General features: G+C 36.8%; 1 protein-coding gene across 32 annotated transcripts in view; it reads right to left on the reverse strand.

The window, feature by feature from the left end:
* Nucleotides 1–19,118, reverse strand: part of LOC114476328 (neurexin-1a-like) — a 294,357-nt gene that overhangs the window by 34,094 nt on the left and 241,145 nt on the right. For 21 of the 32 annotated variants that reach the window (XM_028467735.1, XM_028467703.1, XM_028467702.1 and 18 more), the window contains 2 exons: nucleotides 8,435–8,524; nucleotides 6,929–7,248 (listed from right to left, as the gene is read on the reverse strand). In XM_028467735.1, the coding sequence (XP_028323536.1) occupies nucleotides 6,929–7,248; nucleotides 8,435–8,524 (410 nt within the window). The remainder of the gene's footprint in view (nucleotides 1–6,928; nucleotides 7,249–8,434; nucleotides 8,525–19,118) is intronic. The other 11 variants (XM_028467736.1, XM_028467721.1, XM_028467734.1 and 8 more) reach the window with 1 other exon arrangement.

A 19,118-nucleotide genomic window follows, 5' to 3' on the forward strand; every position in this document is an offset into this window, starting at 1 on the left:
CTTCAAGGTCTCTGTGGCAAAAATTCAGATTTACTTTGAGAATACTCTGAATTTATCCAGCTGAATACAATTTACAGTGATGGTTCCAAGTCATGCAGTGTATTTTATTAATTGTGGTAATTAGTAATATGGGATGATATACTGGGCAACAAGATATTGCAATTTCAAAGCATCACAAGATGCATCGTTGAGGATACGAATGATATCGCGAGAGAGGAAAACAATAGATCTACTACACACCAGATTGTGTATTGTGATCATGGTTTGTTTTAATCTTTTTAATTCCTACTGAGTTAAATGGTCACATCCACAGTAAGAAAGCATGTCCATAGTTAAAGTCATATAAATGCATTGATATTTTTCCAACGGAATTTTTAAAAGTTCTTTAGAACTGATGAAGCTCTTAAATCAGAGTACATTTCATTAATTTCAAGCAAGTGGCACTAACTAACTTTAATCAATATCTTACCCCTATTTAATTGATGAAAACTGAGCCACAACATTCAAATCCATAGAACAAAAATGAATATTGGTTTTTGATAAATGCCATTTTTCCAGAATTTAACATTTTTAAAAGCGCAAATTTCCTATTGCTGAATTGAGATTTACCACAGTGTAAAACAAAGTTTATGTTTTCCTTCCCAAGGCAGCACTGCACATTGAGTTATTGGAAATGTTTCTCCTGAAGCATTATCCTTGTGGCTGACAGCCGAAGATGAAGTGTCTGCAGACAAGGATGGTGGATGACTGACTCTCAGTGGGAACACCTATGAGAAATATATAGTGCATTTGTCCAGCACTGGGTTGATAATACTGAGGGTTTCAGGTGAGAATCCATCACTGCTTGGAGATCTCACTGGCACTTTAGGATAGCAGGCATTTGCCTTTTTTGTCCACAGAGGGGGTAACAACTACATTGGGCACTATATCTTATCCTTTATGTGGTAATGATTGAGCATCAGCGAGTTTGGAACGCTGTCTCAACCTAGCTTATTAATTTGCTGTTTAAAGAACATTAAAAATGTTTAATAAATGTTAATAGTACTTTTAGATTTTTTGAACTATTGCCCAAAAAATGAAATGGCCCTTAAAATATTTTTTTTTATTGGACTGTAACAGTCCAAATGAGCACAGAAATAACCTGAAAACTAGCTCTCCATGTTGTCATTAGATCTATGTAGGTTAACACTTTTGACTCCAAGCTGACATCAGCAGACTTTCTATGTGGAATTTCTTCCCAATTACCACAATGTTTATTTTTTAATGGTGCAACAAGTTGGGGAACTTTCCAATTATGTGCAATGACAGGCCAACGAGGCTAAAGTAGAATCTGTCCACATCAGAGGGTGTGTGTGTGTGTGTGTTGTTTTTGAGGTCAATGTTTGGGAATTCGTAAAAACAAGGCAACTGTAGCTTCATAGAATGTTTACGGGCATCGCCAGAAGGAGCAGACACTTCATTTAGACATGACAGCCCAGTCTGAACAATAGAGTGACTCTCCTGTAGATATAGCAAGAAAATTGCTCAAAAAAAGTTTCAGTGGTTGTTATTGAAAAACAAAGTTTTAAATAAATCTCTTCTAAACACTCAAGATATTTGTTCCACTTTGAAGTTCATGTAATACCAAAGAGTGAAATCCCATTCATATACTGCCTCCTCTCTCTTGTGGTCTATGTTTTAATTAACACTTTTTTAAATTAAGTCTAGTGTAAATTAAGTGTATAATACCATTAAAACAACTTTGACTCATGTTGCATTTATTTTATGATTATGCCGGCGTACTCAAAGACGATGATAATTCTTGTTACTAAAGCATAACTGACACCCAGGGCATTAAAATAAAATGACATTAATGTTATGGTCCTCCTAAGCTCAAGTTAAATATTGAGTCTACATCGCAGCCCCACATGAACCTTTGATCAGGGACCTAATTTTGACAATGGAAAATTATAATTGTGATAAATGGCTCTTTACTGAACCTTTGGTAAATTAATTGTGTGTCGATTTTAGTGTGATTACACACACAGGCAATATTTTGATTCTATTGTATAATTGCAATGAAAGGAAACTGAAATTAGAGTTGAAAATAATTAAAATGATCAGAGATAATGGACTAGTATGACTATAATCTTTGTTTTTGTCATCAAGAACTTATACAAGTTCTATACAAGTTCTTATACGACTTGTATAACATGTCTAACATGTTGGAAGACCAAAATAACAAGGTTTGGATTAGTTTAAATGGGCCAACACTCACTGCTCTCAATGTATTGTTGGAATACAATTGAAATAGAACAAGAACAAAAAGAACAAGAAGAACAAGAACAAGAACAAGAACAAGACAAAAAGAAGAACAAGAACAAGAATTAGTTTTGAGGATTTTTTTCTCACTTTTTGCATGTTGCGAATGCTATTTATTTCTTCTGTCACATAAAAATAGGGACAAACGAGCAGTGGTTGGGGTCCCCCTACAGGTTTGGAGCCCCAGCAGTTGCCTGCTTTTTTTATTTATTACCTCTACCGACTCAAGTCTTCCACTAATAAAAAGCTCAGCAGATAATTGCATCCAATCACTTCTATTCAAAGATTAAAACCTAAATGTTCAAGATGAAAAGGACGGTAAGCACCACAGTAATCACCATCTCCTTTATCAGAGGTCATGCATGAAAGCTCAGTGTCCTGAGACAGTGATGTCCTACCGCTTGAGCACACCATGGGTCGCTCGTCACATTGAATCAAACTGAATACAGTGACATCTCCCAGTGTGCGCATTTTGCATGCATCGTTCGTCCCCCCCTCCCACCTACATCACCCAGCAACTCTTTAAACCCCCTGACCTTTTTTCAGAATGAATACATTGGATAAAACATAAGCTAACTGTGTTTGTCTTGACTATGTTTCTTCTTTCCTTAAATGCCATTTTAAAGGTGAGCTTGCAAACCCAGCTCGACAGCTTTAACTTTAATTAGCCCCACAAGTATTATCACTAAACCCATCAAAACTCTACTGTCTGTGTGTTGTCAAAACCGCAGGCATCTGCGGGGGCCAAATTCCATCAAACCTTTTTAGATTCCGAATGTTCACAGCTCATATTAAAAATCCACACACATGGCAGCTATAGGACAGTTCATTTATGAATTGTCACGGCTATTTGCCACGTTTTGTTTTTTCCCCTCCAAAGTGCTAGAAAGTAAGGGCATCCTTTCTGCCCATCTCCTGGGTGCCTGATATCAATTTATAAAACTACATGGAGTGGATAAATAATCAAAGTCTATTTTATGATATTTAACCTGTATTACATGCTCCAGAAATCCTTCAGGAACCGTGCTGAGTTTGAGAGAGAGCCAATCCACAGAATCAATATTTATGATTGTTATTTTTTCAGGTTCTGCAGACACTTACACACACTGTTGTGGCACTCACAAGAGGTAACGACTTTTTGTGACAGCCTGTTAATTGTGCTAGTCCTAAAACTCGGTACAAAATTTGTCATTTTGTGTAATTCAAGCTGGAGTTTGAAGATTCAGCAAAAATCTGTACTTAAATCTTGACAATCTAGATGTATGAGTAATCTTATGTTAGTGGAAGCTTTTTGTTCTTGCTTTCATTTTTAACAAGAAGACATCATGAACATCCCCAGACAGATTGGTTCTCATTATTACAACTTTTTCCAAAATGTACTAAATCTAAGAACTTAGATGTATACATAAAAATAAAAAAAAATCACATAAAAATATAAAATTATTATGTTAAATGGTTTCTAAGAAAAGCTGTTCCCTTTGAAGGGGACTCAAACAGAGGAAAACCAAGTTCTGATGAACTCCAGTTGGGCCCGTGGCCCGCACCAAATAGCACGTACCACATTCACGAGAATTCAGTGAAATGACTCGGTTCTACCGAGTAAAACAAATGAAATTTGAAACGATATATCACACAACTATGTTCCGATAAATTTAGAAATTACCGGAAAAGGAGGTGAGCCCTAGAGGGTGTTGACATCCGCTCATAATATCAACGTGAAATTACAGCCCAATTCAACGAGCATTTATGGAGGAGTACTCATTTAAAAACGGGGCCCCCTGATGCCACTGTGACACGTATGGAGTAATGGGCCCCTTTTATATAATGGTATGAGCAAATGATTTAATAACACCAATTGTCGTAGTATTTGACTTGCAAATAAATGAGAAATCAACTTTAGTTTTTTTTTTTCTTTGTTGGGGTCCCTTGGGGGTAAAAAAATAATTGCACGCTTCTCATTTTCGAACTCCATCAAGGTATTAATACCTTGAAGCCACACACCAAATTTGGTTCTTCTATCTTAAACAGTTTCTGAGAAAATTTGTCCCCTTTAACTTCAACGGACGGACGGACCTCCAACCTATATCGCCCATCCACTTTGTGACGGGGGATAAAAAGATGTTACAAAACAGTGCAAATGATGACAAAACTGTTTAGGTTTTGGTCAATGGATAGGTTGTTCTGGTATGTTCATTAATCATCTAATTCTAACCCCAAATCTTATTGTAGTGGCATGCTTGGTATTTGATCATAAGCTTATACCTTCATGCAGAACACTGGTCGTCAAGGATTGACGATGTCTGCTCCCGTTCTGTCCAAGTTTATGGTCCTGATTCATATTCATGTCTTTGGCCACAGTTTGTTTGCACCACTGAGGCTCTGCTCAACCTCAGTTTGTACAACTGTGCCCTGCATCTGCGTATCTGGCCACCACATCTGGTACCATGCCAATTCTTTCAGTCTCTGACTTTCCTTTGTGTCAAATTTAACTGCAATATGTTGAATCTACAGTCAAGTGACATACACTTGACTGTATGTCAAATGTGTTACAGGAAAATCAAACTCAATCTACATGTGAGTTTGAATTTCCTGTAACACACTTGACATACAGTAAATAAGCCTCATCTTTAAAAAACTAACTGAATATCTACAATTATAAGACATATCAGAAGACTAACGGAAATGCTTGGCATCATCTAACATACCCTACTTATTTTTTTTATAGAAGCTCTTATAACTGTGATGTCAAAGAATCAGTGACGTGCAGTCAGGGTAGGCAAGGTTGGCAGTGCCTACCCAAGGGTGAATTGATAGTTTGATTATTTGTTTTAATTATATTATTTTTCAATTTCCGATTGCCTACAATACCTATAAGTTTTAAAGTGTCAGCATTTTGTGCTTTTCATAACCCAAATCGCTAAACATTGCTATTTCCTAACCGCTGTAAGGCAGGAGGAGGCCACACCCCTTCTCAAAAGCACATTGCTGCTCTGCCTCTGTTCCCATTGCGCATGTGCAGTCAGTTCCCAAAGATGAAAACCATTTACTTCTAAAGGCAGCTCTCTACACTGCCTTTAGATGTAACCGCGCTATGCTAAATGCTATACCTAAGTTCACAGTGCATTAGTGAATTGATATCACATGACCGCTGCTGCTACGTTCTCCAGCTAGTGGGCGGAATAACGCTACAGTCAGGATGACAGAGCTACAGACAATAAAGTAACTCTTTTTTGAAGAAAAACGACAGCTTTTAAAAGATGGGAGACCAACACCTGAGCTACCAGACCTTCAGCAAAGGTAAGGTCAGAAAATTGTATTTTCTACAGTGAATGGTACAAAAGGAAGGATTCGCTGTCCAAGTTGTTGTTGTTGTCATTTTCTCCATGTTTCTGTGTTTCCAACACAAACAACGGATGCGCTGCCGTGTCACAAGATAAATCTTGTTTTCGCTAACCAATGATTAACAGTGTCGCTTAATGGGATTCCCTCCCTTAGTGGAGCTGGTTGGAATAACCATGTGTCACAATGTCTTGCATACAGTTTGAAATCAATAATACAGTCTGACTACTGACTAGTCTGCTTCTAATTAGGAAACAGCAAAGTACCTGCAAATTCCACAGGAAACATTGCTTTCTTAGTCATGGAAATTATTCAATGTCAGATTTAGAATGACTAGAAGAAAACAGTAATTACTGTATATTAAGAAACTGTTATTCAAACTATTCATATGTTATGATTTCAGACTTTTTTTTTTTTTTCAGGAAATTTACTTTGTAAAAGGACATTTTTAAAGTAAATTCCCTAAAAAAAATTGTGTGAATAAATGAAACCTTACAATATTTTTTTAAAAAGACAAAATGAACTTGCTGGAATTATTATTATTATTATTATTATTATTATTATTATTATTATTATTATTATGTTTCTAGTTTGTTTGTTTTTTAGTCACATTAAAAACTCTACTTGGCAATTAAACTATTCAGATTCTGATTCTGAATGAGACCTTTGCTGTGTTTCGTCCATTTTATTTTGTTTTTGCTTCTGCTTGTCCATGTGTGTTTTACGTAAATAAAATGTAACAGAAACGTCTTCAGATTGTCGGATCTAGCCAAACTGCCTGATTTTCATTTAAGTGGACAAATTACAATTTTTGTGTTGCAGTGTTTTGTCACATAGGAGTAATGTTTTCCTGCAGATGTGGCATCACTCATGCAGGTTTTATAAAAATGATGGAGAACTTATCCCTCCAACACACACACACACGCACACACACACACACACTCTCTGCATGCACTGATGCACACTTAGTCACCTCAGGATGCCATATCTGATTGCAAACTAGAAAAATGCTCCACAGTGCCTGTGGTGCTGCGCCCCATTGTGGAACAATGGGCTTATTTTCTCTCTATATTTAGCACAGAGCACTGGAAGAGGAAAAAAGAAAGAGCACAAAGTGTGGTAAGGTGTAAAATCCTGATATAATACTGCAATAATGGACTATATTACATCAATCACTGATGTGTTGGATTCACGCCGTGTCCACACAGTATTATATTAACAACTTCATGGAATATAATGACATGAATAAAAAATGACTTTCCTGATGATCAAGTAATGCTGATTTTACCTGCTGAGGCTCTCTGGGTGTCGTCTGCTTGGATCTCCTGCTGGATGCTGTGGTCGTGGTGATCTCCATTATGGATGTGGATGTTTCTGAGCGATTGGCTGTAGTGCTCGACTGCGGTGTGATGGAGGAGGGCGACTCTCCCACCAGTCGCACAGTGCCCTGGATCCTTATATTGGGATCACCCTCCGCTGCCATGTTGAACACCTTCAAGCCATTATAGTAGAGGCCCGAAAGCTGGCCCTGAAAGGATCGACTCCGATCTCGTTCCCAGCCACCAATCTGTATAGTGGTTTGGCTGTTGAAGATCGTAAGCTGTCGCCCTGTGGAAAAAACAATGTTACATACATAAAGGCACTTTGAACAGCAGACTTGGTCACTTAAAGGTGGACGAAAAAAAACAAAAAAAAAAAAGACGGATTATTTGTCCAGTGGCTAATGAGACCAATAAATTACAGACCGGGGTAACAAACCCTTGTAATTTATTGCAATTACATTGATGAGATGCCTGAAAAAAAGAAAGAATAATAACAAAATAACAAAACAACACACTATTAAAGAAGCTTTGCTAAAAGGGCAGTGTAATCTGTGTTAGGGAATAAAAAGCAAGCATTATTTTTTATCTTGATTGGTGTGTACTGTGTAACTTTGTACGTGTGCCTGTGTGTGGTTCTGTGTGTGCTTGTTTTATTCTAACTTGAAAATGAGGAAAGCTGGGGACCTGGTTAGAAAAGAAATGACCAACATGCATCATCCCTTTCAGTCCTCCTTTTAGCAAAAGCAATTTTTAATAAACAAAAAAAAAAAAAAAACATGACATCAGAATCATAATGCAAACAGAACGGAAAACGGAAAAATTACACCGACCAAACACAGAAATGGCATGGGTAATTCCACGTTGTAAGTAACAAAATGAATTAGTTATTGAATTATAAAACAAGGCATGCACTCAGATTTTTAAATATTACAGTTTCTTTAACCAAAGCCCTGTACATATTTATAGTGTCTGTTAAAGGGACTCAAAATTCTGATGCCAATTCATTTTTTTTTAACACTATTTATCAATGCTAACATTTAAAGCAGACACAAATCAAATGTTATTACGTCATGTACTGCACTGTAAATGCACTGAATATGTTTCAATTTACAGAGACCAACAATTTATGACTAAAATTTAAAATGCATAATTTATGGCTAAAGAATAATTTATAAACATTTTAAAATGTATGATATTAGTCCAGTCAGTGGAATTTTATTCATATTTACAGTCCCTTTAACCATAAATTGAAAAAAAAAAAAAAAACATGTATTAGGATAGCTGACATCTAAAAAAAAAAATACATTATGAAAAACACACGACAAACTAAATTTAACTGTTCAAATGGTTTAGTTTTTAAAGTTTAAATTAACATTTATATATATTTTTTTAAAGCTGATTATTAACAAAATCTTAATACAACTTGGTTATGATCAAATTATTTTATTTGAAATTTTAATCAGTGATTTTACCTTTGTCGAGTAGCCATTCGTCAACTACTCGACCAAGTCGGTATGGGATTCGCTGTCTAGCAATCGCCAGGCGTTCGTTATCATTGTTGCCTTTAAAGTTTAAAAAGACATTTCATTGGTTACAATCTGTAAGGTCAAAGGTTAATAAATTCATACTTAACGCTGCAGCTATACAACCGTACAAGCCTTTAGAATTAAAAACTTTTTAATATATTTATCTTAAAAACAATATTTAATCAAACATTTAAAAATGTTCATTTATTTAATTTTACCAAAGCAATTAGACCTATGTTAACTGACAATGGAAGCATGTTTCATCTGAATTAAAAGATTTACAGTTACATTATAAAAGCAAACAAAATCACATAAATACATTCCCATTTCAAACCCTTGTCCCAAATCTTTCAATCCCACTGCTTATTCCCCCATTTTAAACTCTTTTAACCTAATTATGAACATTTTCAAAAAAGAGCATCTTTTAAATTTATTATTAAAGCAACTGTTTGTGGTTTATATCTTGTAACCATTTAACTGTGACAGATTACAACAGCCCAACCCATTTATAGAGCCTAATTGACAATTGAAATAGTGAGCTAGTTATCATAGAACAAAAAACACATTATACAGTCAAAGCATCAATTTAAGTCCAAGGAGAATGTCAGAGTAGGTACACACAGCAGAACAACCTTTAATCAAAGAGCTTTGACAAAAGTTATGAGTCGGAAATAAGAAGAAGGTAAAGAGTTTTGCCAAATGTGGAGTATGTATGTACGCACACATCGACGCCTAGGATGAATAGAAAAGAGATTTTCAAGAGTATTGTGTAAACAAAGCCAGTGAGAGAAAGGAACAGGGCTATGGAAAAAACTCTACTCTAAGACTGGAAGAGCACTTGGGCATTAATGAGGGCAAACTCTGCATCACTCTTTTGTTAAGGCCAATAACCTCTCCAGAAGAAAAGAGTTTCAGCAAAGTGGCACTGTCTGAGTGCTTTTCTTTGCTATTGTCTGCCATGATAGAATCCAGTCAACTCCATTCTTCCAGCCAAATTGACAGTGTTTGAGCCATCAACTATATTAATTCAGTTCGACTGATAAAAGATTGGGTGGCTGACAATGATTCAGCAGGGATTATCCTCCAAAAAGAAATCACTGCAAAGACGGTAACTTTCTAACAGATGCACAGCTGAACTAATAAAAGGTCTTGAAAGTAAGGTTGAGCATTAAGACATTTTTAAATGGCATCCACTAACATCACCGTAGACGGGTCAACAATACAAAAAAGGGCTTTACTCTTGCCTATACCTGATGGAGTTTGACTTTATGTGATTGTACAAGAAGGTTTGCAAAAAAAAAAAAAAAAAGATCAGGCATGTGGAAAGCACATCTTCACATTTATTCAAGTTATATCGTAATACTACTTGGTTTCAAAAGGGAATGATATTCCATAACTGGGCCAGGTTTTCTAGCAACATACTAGACAAATTACCATTTAACATTGTCATGAACAAAAAACTTTAATATAAATAATCAACCTCAAACTCATCAAACTATCATTTCTAATAGGACAGATATGTTTTAGAACACCATACCAATTGATTATAGGTTTTGTCATTTGAAGACAATAGTCTCTGACATTTGGTTTTAGAAATGGTATGTGTTTATTGAATTAGTCTAGTTATAGAAGTGTCAGTAACACCAAGCTCATTACACCACATTAGCAATAATAATACATTAATTAAATTCTAACGTGCTTACATGCATGCCCGTTAAATAAGTTTGCATAAATACTAAAATGAATAAATAAGTTTATGGGTAAAATACATGGTTAAAAGGTTAGACTTTGAATAAAACGGCTAGAAAATGTACATCAAAGCGCATGATTTAATTTTGCAAATAGAAATAGTGAAACATTTTAGGTTGATTTAAAAACATGGAATATTGAATAGCAGAAAATTCATTTATTTAATACATCAATTATTTAAAATGGGAAAAGCTCAGGTGGTTCATTCATTTAAAAACATTTGAATAGAGCTCATTCTTCCTTTCCCTCTTTTTCACCTTTTCTTTAAGGTTTTCAACCTGCTACAAAACTTGCAACAAAACTGAATAAACTTTTAAAAGCTGAGATGACCTCGCGTCTAACTTGTGCTCCATTCCATGTCCTTTCAAGCTGGACAAGCACTGAAGAAAATAAGCCTGGCACTAAGGGTGCGTTCACACCGAAGAATCCTAGCGCAGCTCTAATGGTCTAGAGAGATTTAGGTGCGCCGTGAACACAAATGCTCTGGCCAAACACAAGAAGTGTCAATGAGGTCGTATTGCATTGTGGGTAGGCAGGATATCGGCTACATCTAAATCAGGGTTACTGAATGTTGTGAAAGAACAGGCAAGGAAGGAAGAATTTTTGAACGCCTTTACGCACTCGCTTTGACCAATAAATGAGAGCTTCTTCAGTTTGTCTGCCAAGAGAAATCTACTCCAGTAACGGTTCTGAATATTAGAGTTTTGGTCAAGTTTTGGTTTGTTGTGAATCCATTTGAAATCTGCATTATGTATTGATTTGTATTCAGTTTTTTTTCTAGTTTTCATCAAATAAAAAAAAGGATGCTCATTAAAACATTAAGGAATAATATTAAATAATCATAGCACTTGCTTGAGCCAAAACCAACAGACTGAGGGCACCACATCCTGCACAAAACTCCAAAACAATGTGTTTTTAAAACATTCCCATGTGGGCAGTGCCTCACTTTTTCTTTTACTGGTCATAAGTAACTAAAAAAGGCTGTATTTAACACACATTATTCCAATTGGTAAAGTTAAAAGATCATTCTACTTGTTGGTTAAGAGTTGCATATTTAGACACACATCTTCCTACTTTTTATTCATCATTTCCTGAAAGATTTGTGAATAATCCACGATAGCTGTCGCAATGAAACATTCATGGCCTTCATAAATTCTTGTCACCTCCATTCATCAGTCATGGGGTGTTGGTTATGTCACTTCTTCATTTCCTGCTTTTGTGACACCTCATCAAAGGAGAGGTCAACATCAAACTGGGCGCTGGAAAAAAAATAGCCTGCAGCTGTTGAAGAAAGCAAGGACGTGTGAGCTTAGGCTCCAAAACAACTCCAAAGAGAAAACTTCTTTGCTTAGAAATGTCTGTCTGTCTTTTTTTTCTAAAAGACCCTGACAGGCATGCTTGTTTTGTTTCTTTACAACTCAATACATTCTTGACGTTTTGTCGTTTTAATTTAAAATTGTAGTACTTTCTTATTCACGTAAATCCACATCCACACATTCACAGTGGCATGGCAAAGAAATCCTTTTTTCCAAATAAAGTGTCACTTTATCACTATCCTTACAATGCAGTTAAAGAAATGTGGATACAAGTGTGATCATGTATTGATTCGGTTAGCGTGAAGTATCCCAATTGTTTATTTGAGACATAATCAATATCCTTTTATTAAATATCCTTAAATTAAAGAGCTTGATAATAAATATTTGTATATCACAATGTTCAGACCTGGACTGGAGGTCATTTCAACTCTTATTTTCCTCTTATTTTGGGGACAAGGACGAGAAGTTCCAAAACATCTGATTTTGACCAAATGTAGTCGACACAAAAGTAAGTATAAGCAATGCGACAAGTCAGACACAATGCCAAATCTACTGTTAGGCAAAACCAGGGCTTTCAGACACCCATGAAGGCAAGACCAAAAGTCAAACTCTCAGGAGTCCAAATTCTAGGTAAAATGATGAATGTGAACAAACAATATCTTCTACTTTCTTTCCAATTCCTCAGAATAACAGACCCAGCCTAATGATGTAATAATTATAAACTGAGTTATTAATAATTATACCTTATACCAATAAACTTACAATAATGTCTTGTACTTCGTTCCGCCAAGCACGAAGCGCAGAGCGGAAGGTTATGTTTTTTTATCCTGCATTTATCTGTCTGTCAGCAAGATAACTTGAAAGGTAATGAACAGATTTGGATGAAATTTTCAGGAAATGTTGAAAATGGGACATTGAACAGGTGATTTTGGTTAAGTCCTGGATTACCAAAAATGAGAAATTACCAAAAAAAATAGGAAAATAGGAGCTGTGCTTGAGCCTATTCCTTTAAGCGCGGTGGCTTATGGGTAATGTAGTAGTGCTAGGGAAGTGCATTGTGTGTATGTCCCGCTCGGAACTCATGCTGTACTTGGCGGAGGTCTGCGCTCTCCAAGTGCTCTAGTTGGTATTGCTTTAATCAGCAGAAATTGTTATCCTTAATTCAACTGTGTGATGAGTGATTGTTTACTTTTGGGAATGCATAGTCTACTATTTGAAAGATAATTATAAAGTACAATTTACATTAGTTGGCAAACACTCCATGTTTTTTCTCCGTACTCAACATCAAAGACAAGCGATGTGGGTGTCATCATATTTTTTAAGATCTTGCCCATCGCTGTGAGAATTCTATGCCTTGACACTTGCTGGAAAGCTGAGGCGTTCAAAGAAAAGTCAGCACATATTTGAAATAAAAAATAAAAATTCTGTTGGACACATCAAAGCATCCAGAACCTGTCCCACCATTCACCAGGAAGGGGAAAATAATTAAACATGTACAGTAGGGGGCGGTATGCACCTATTCAAGTTGGTTGCAACACATCAATAACCAAGAAAGAAGAAAAAGGATTACGTTAAAATAATGAAAATGTGATTCTTTTATTTTTTGAAATCATGTTGCAATGTACATGTGCACTGTGGCTCCGAATAATTGTGTATGAACATCGCGCTTAGAACATAGTGCATGCCATCTGGTGGCTGGAGTAAAAAAACAATTCTGAGGGCTGTGAGTAAACATTGCAACAGAAGGTTGAAAATAGCTGGGTTTCCATTACAGATTTTCGCAAAATAAAAACGATATTTGTAAATGCTGACAAAGTATAATTGCGCTTTAAATGTGTCTCCATTGAAGGCTGTTTTTAAAGTATAATGCTAAGAAATGTCTCGGTCTCCTCTACTGTTTACACGTACCACGCCATGTTTTTCTCGGAGAGCAGTGGTCATGTGACCAGGTAAGTCATGTTCTTTGACGTGTACTTGTGTTTCCATAGCGCTTTTGCGACACATTTTAATGAAGAAACATCAAAAATAACTCCTCATGAAAGTGTAAAAACTTTTTAGTGATATTTAAGTGCTTTTTCAAAATTCAGGTGTTTCCATTACCAGTTTCTATTGGGCTATGTTGATTTTACGCATTTCCAAGGGTAATGGAAACGCAACTTATGATGCCTTTTGCCATGGAGGAGGAGGGACGAGATAACGACTGCTGGATAAAATGCGAAGGAGAACTACGATCAAGACTGGAGGTGAGAAACCCTCGGTTTTTAGGCGTTTAGAAAGAGTGTCCTCTCCAGACCACAGGAGTGCTAGATGAGTGCCTTGTTTTCCTACTGACTTGGTATTCTTGTTGGTCAATTTTCTTTTGGTTTAAAGCAGACATGGGCAACTGTTGGCTCATCTAATTTTGTGTGCCCCCCAAAAGTGTATGCACAAAATGACTTTAAAAAAAAAAAAAAAAAACACAAAATGACAAAAAAAATACCCAATGTTTACATCCAAAAACTCAGAGAATGACCACAAAAACACATAAAAATAACTGAAAAAGTGTAGAAAATATCAAAAATACACAAAGATGACTCATAGAACACAAATTGACTTCATAACCCCACAGAACGACAGGAAACTATACAAAACAACAAAATACATTGAATGACTCCCAAAACATACACCACAACAAAAAAAAATCCAAACAAATAAATACAAAATGCCAACAAAAATATGCAGAACAACACGTAAAACAATAACAAAACTATACAAAATGACTCCAAAAAAATCATTACAAAAATAACAATAAAATATGCAAAACGACCACAAAAACATACAAACCCATTGTTTTTTTTCCTGTATTATCGTTCAGATTGGCCATTATCCTCATTGCTGACATGAATGTTCATAACTTGGCCCTTGGAGCTGACAATCACACTTTTGTAGCCCCGCTGTGATAAAACTTGCCCATCTCTGGTTTAAGGTCTGTTATTTAACAATTGATTGATTCAAAAGAAGCCAAACATCTGACTTTGTCTCTCTGATCAATCTCAGGTTTGAGCAACTAGCAGAGTATCTTTATCTTTGCTAACAATCCTCCACGTGGGACACCAGAATATTAAACAATGCCATCTCCAGGGCTTTGCTGCAGCAGTATGGCCCATTCATTCTTCAAGCGAACTGAGCCTGTGATTGCTGCTGAGTGCTGATTTGGTTCAGTATGGGATAGCCCGGCCTATCTCCACTGCCAGACATTCAGCTGAGCTTCCCCAACTGACCTGCTTTACCCTCTCTCACTTGTTTTCTTCTTTGTTAATAAAGTGGCCAGATAAGGTGGAAGCTTTATCTAATTACAAGCCTTTGGGCACTCACTCCATAAAATGAACAAATATGCAAATGCTTCCGATGTTCCTGTAACCAACAGAGTTTAAAACAAGAAACATGCATATCTCATTATTATTTTCATTATTCAGTTTGCACTTTCTTTCCCCTGCTGTGGTTAGGCAGGGGGCATTACGCCAATTTTTAAATGCATGCTCACAGATGACTGCTAGTACAAAAGGATGAATAGCCCCATGGATAAAACAGAGAGAGAGAGAAAAAAAAAAAAAAAAAAAAAAAAAAAAAAAAAAAAAAAACTGGAAGCACAGAGCTTTGATGGATCAAGCTCACTCTTCTCGTAATGTAGCCCACAAATCAGACTCCACAGAGCAAGGTGAAAAAAACAGTACACGGGCGGAGATCGACGAGAGGGCAAGGGTAGAAAGATAGAGGTAAAAAGGACACCAAATGTCGAAACTGAGAGCTGAGGATAGTGGACTGAAAGGCAGAGAGCCATAAGTGCACCATGCTCTGATAACAGTAAAAGAATAAGGGCAGGGACTTCTCCATTATCTTTGTGTGCAGTGTTTGTTCGTGTGGTGCTCTGATAGGATGCTGCACTGCGCCCGTAGGGGCTGGCAACACCATTGTGATGGTATTACTTCCATGGCCAGGGCTCAGGAGAAGAGACTGAGTTTAGTTTTTTTTTTCTTCTTTTAGGTTTTTTTTTTTTTTTTTTTTTTTGCACTGTTTTCTGTGGGATTGTGGTATAGACTGCGAGCAGGGCGGTAATAGAGCAAGAAATGAAAAATGAATAGAAAGGCTAACTATGTGGCTCTGTGCATTTTGCATCCTGGATTCTCATTATTGTACCAAAGATTTTTAATGGGACATAAGTACCACCCCAAGACTTTTTAATGAGATTACAAGGGAGGCAATAAACGGTTTGTGGAGGACTTTTTTTTTTTTTCATGCTTTGAGAGTGATTGTTTCCTCCATATAAGCTCCTCTCTGTTCTTCTCTGGCCATCATTTTTTTTTATCTTATGCTGTCTACTCCTATTTCATTCACTGTTGATCTGTGAGTGGCCTAAGAGTGGCTAAGGGCTGCTATTATGAATGCGTTAGAGGGATACATGGATACTAATCAAACTACAGGCGAGCTGAGAGAATAATGGCTCTGTGTGCCAAGGGTGGGAGAAGGAACCGCATAGTAATTGTGATTAGATATAATTAGTCTGCTCTGAGCCTATTAAGGTGGATAGACTTAGCATTGTCACCGATGTATAATTCAAGAGGATGAGAGTAGTCACTTTATTTCTGGAGAATTTATAAATCAGCAAGTGGAATAATACTATAGGTTACTTAAAGGGGCAGTATTATGAAAAAAAAAAAAAAAAAAAAAATCACATAATAGTTTTGCTACAGTTATATACAGTACATTACTTTAAGCTGATTCAGAGGGCCACATTTTATTAAAAGTGACCACCAAATGGGCAAGTTGGATTTTTCCCCCCTCATGAGTCATAATGAGGAAACTCCTCCTCCTGATAATCCTGGCTCCTCCTACCCTACATATGAATGTGAGCTCCTCCTTCTCAAACTACCTCACAGGTAAAACAAACATAGTGAAGGCAGGTTGATATTACAGTTAATATCACAGGTAATATATTTATGTTAAGTTTAAAGATAAATCGAGAAGCAGTGTGAGCGCTCACAATCAGTTTTATTTTTAGGGGCAGTTATCGTATCACCTTCATGGGATGTTTGTGACCCAATGCCATGCAGCGGTTAGACAAAACAATGGAATATCGTCCTAAATTGATTATTTGTGGGGTCCGAAGAGGTGAAGTGACTGTTTACTTTCCTGCTGCTATGATAAACACACGCTGAAACAGTTCACATCTGCTCACGCATAAGCATGAAGGCCCAAAAAACTGCGTGTTTTTAGGAGCGATCTGAAAGTGACCTTTCAGACGGCTAAGACGGCGAATACAACGGCTAAGGCCCTGTTGTTTTTGAAAGAGCAACAGTGAGAGGCGCTTTGTGCATTTTTGTACGGTAAAGACGGCAAAGCGGAGCCCTGTTGTTAATGTAGCAGCGTCTCTGTGGCGCATGCCGATGACGACATCATTTGTTACTATGTGATTGGCTAAAACAAATCATGGTGGACAGGCGCTTCACCCAATCAGCTTCAAGCATTCTGTTCATGTCCGTCCCAGGTTCCGAAAGAATTCGCCAGACACAGACCCAGATCGATGTGGAAAACTGGAGTTAGAGGGAGGGCTACACATCAATCTGGCTCTTGCCAGGTTATGTATTTACAGCCACAAGGCGTATTACTGCCCTCCACTGGTCTTTATCGTAACAACTAGAAGATCCTCCCGAACGTGCCAGTGTCATGCAGGAACTGCAGCACAGCCTTAAAAACAATCTGGTGGTTCTCTTTATGACCAAATAAAGAAAAAAAATTAAAAAAACTCCACTCCTAATCCATACATGCTTGCAAATAGATGCTGCCTTTCTCTCTCTGTCTTCTTCCCTGTTTCAGTGTATTTCTGTGGCAGTGTTACAGTGCCACAGAGGCCCCTAATGTTTACTACAGCATTTTCCGCATTTTTGTGTGGACGCACATCGAATTACTCGTTTTAGGTGAAAATGCTTTTATTTTCTCACCATGTGAATGGGGCCTAAAACTCCAGAAAACAGGCAAGTTTGGGAAAATAAACCTCAAATACTATGTTGCTGGGGTTCTAAGAACAATTGGAAATGGGTAAAAAAAATAGCACAATACTGGACCTTTAAAGTCTCAATGCCCAACCTCTTCTATATATCTATTATCCAGAAAATAATTATTTCATTATTCAGCAACTTCATTGTTGCATACAAACTCTATGTTTCGACTTCATTACAAGGTTTTGCAGCTTTTGTTGGTTTATTTTTTGGTGTCTACTACCCTGCTGCTTATTTTGCCTGGTCTACAATATGTCAAAAGTCATTTGTTTTTATTCTCGTCTTCCTGAGGCAAGCAATGAGGATGAAGTCCTTGTCATAAAAACCTCTTTCTTTGGATGAATGCACTGGTCATATCAAACAAAGGTCACCAACAAGTTCAACTGGTCTGCTGTTTGTTCTGTTATTTACAAGATATTTACAGAAATGATATCTTTTCAATTCATTTCATACTCCATAGCTTTTGTCAAAGCCTTAAAGCTCTTTCAACATGAACAAATACAGTATGTCAACACAATAATTGCATTTTAATGCTTCATAACATTTTCAAATATGGATAATCTACACAAAAATACCAGTGTTGCTGAGTTGTTAGCCATTTCCATATATAACTACATAATTATTATTTTTTAAACACATTCACTGCCATTGACACATTTATACATAATTTCAAATCCAAATGCTCGCTGCCAATGACGTATATATGTACGTCAATTGTGTTTTTCAATGGGGGTTACTAGGAGACAGTGTGACGGATCTTTTCTATGAATATCAGCCTTGTACTATGATGTAGTGACCAACTGGTTCCATCTAGGTGGCAGCAGCGCACTTTTGGATGAAAGATTAGCCATGATTATCACTATCGCTGGGGAGGGAGAAGCCAGGGACGAGGCAGAAAATGGCGCTACAAGGGAAGATTGTGAGGCTACCAGTAGCTCACACTCAAGCAGAGCATGTGTGGACCTAAGTGGACTAATGAGAGTGTCGCGATCGTAAAAGAAGACGATCAACAACCTGGGCCAAACGAGTCAATTAGGCATGTTGGGAATAGGAGAAGGCTGTGTGTGTGGAAAAACTCTGACCCAGATAGCAAAATAATAATTTTGCTTTCAAAAGCCCATTCTCAGTGTTGTTTTTGTTGTTTTATAGAAGGTATCCAATGCAAGAAATGCTTAAAAGTCATTGACAGGATTTTTCAGAAAAAGAATTTCTCAGCTTTTTGCTCAGAAAATCGCATTTTGATATTCAACTGCTGATTACGGAGCAAAACAAGCTAGAAACATAAAAATAAAAAAAATTCTATGAAAGCAGGGGGGGGTTGCTGTTCTGAAAATGGCTGGCAGTGAATGAGTTTAAAACATCAACTTTTCCAAACATTTTATTTGTTGAAAATCTGTAAACATAAATTAGCATACTCAAATGTTAAACCCATTTATGTAAATCAAAACAAATACCTCGTGGTACAGTTAGTCATCATGCAGCAATGATTAGCTCAATTACCCACAAGTGGTATTTAACTCAATACTATAA

Source organism: Gouania willdenowi, chromosome 15 (genome assembly GCF_900634775.1).
Source record: "Gouania willdenowi chromosome 15, fGouWil2.1, whole genome shotgun sequence".
Classification (NCBI taxonomy): Eukaryota; Metazoa; Chordata; class Actinopteri; order Blenniiformes; family Gobiesocidae; genus Gouania; species Gouania willdenowi.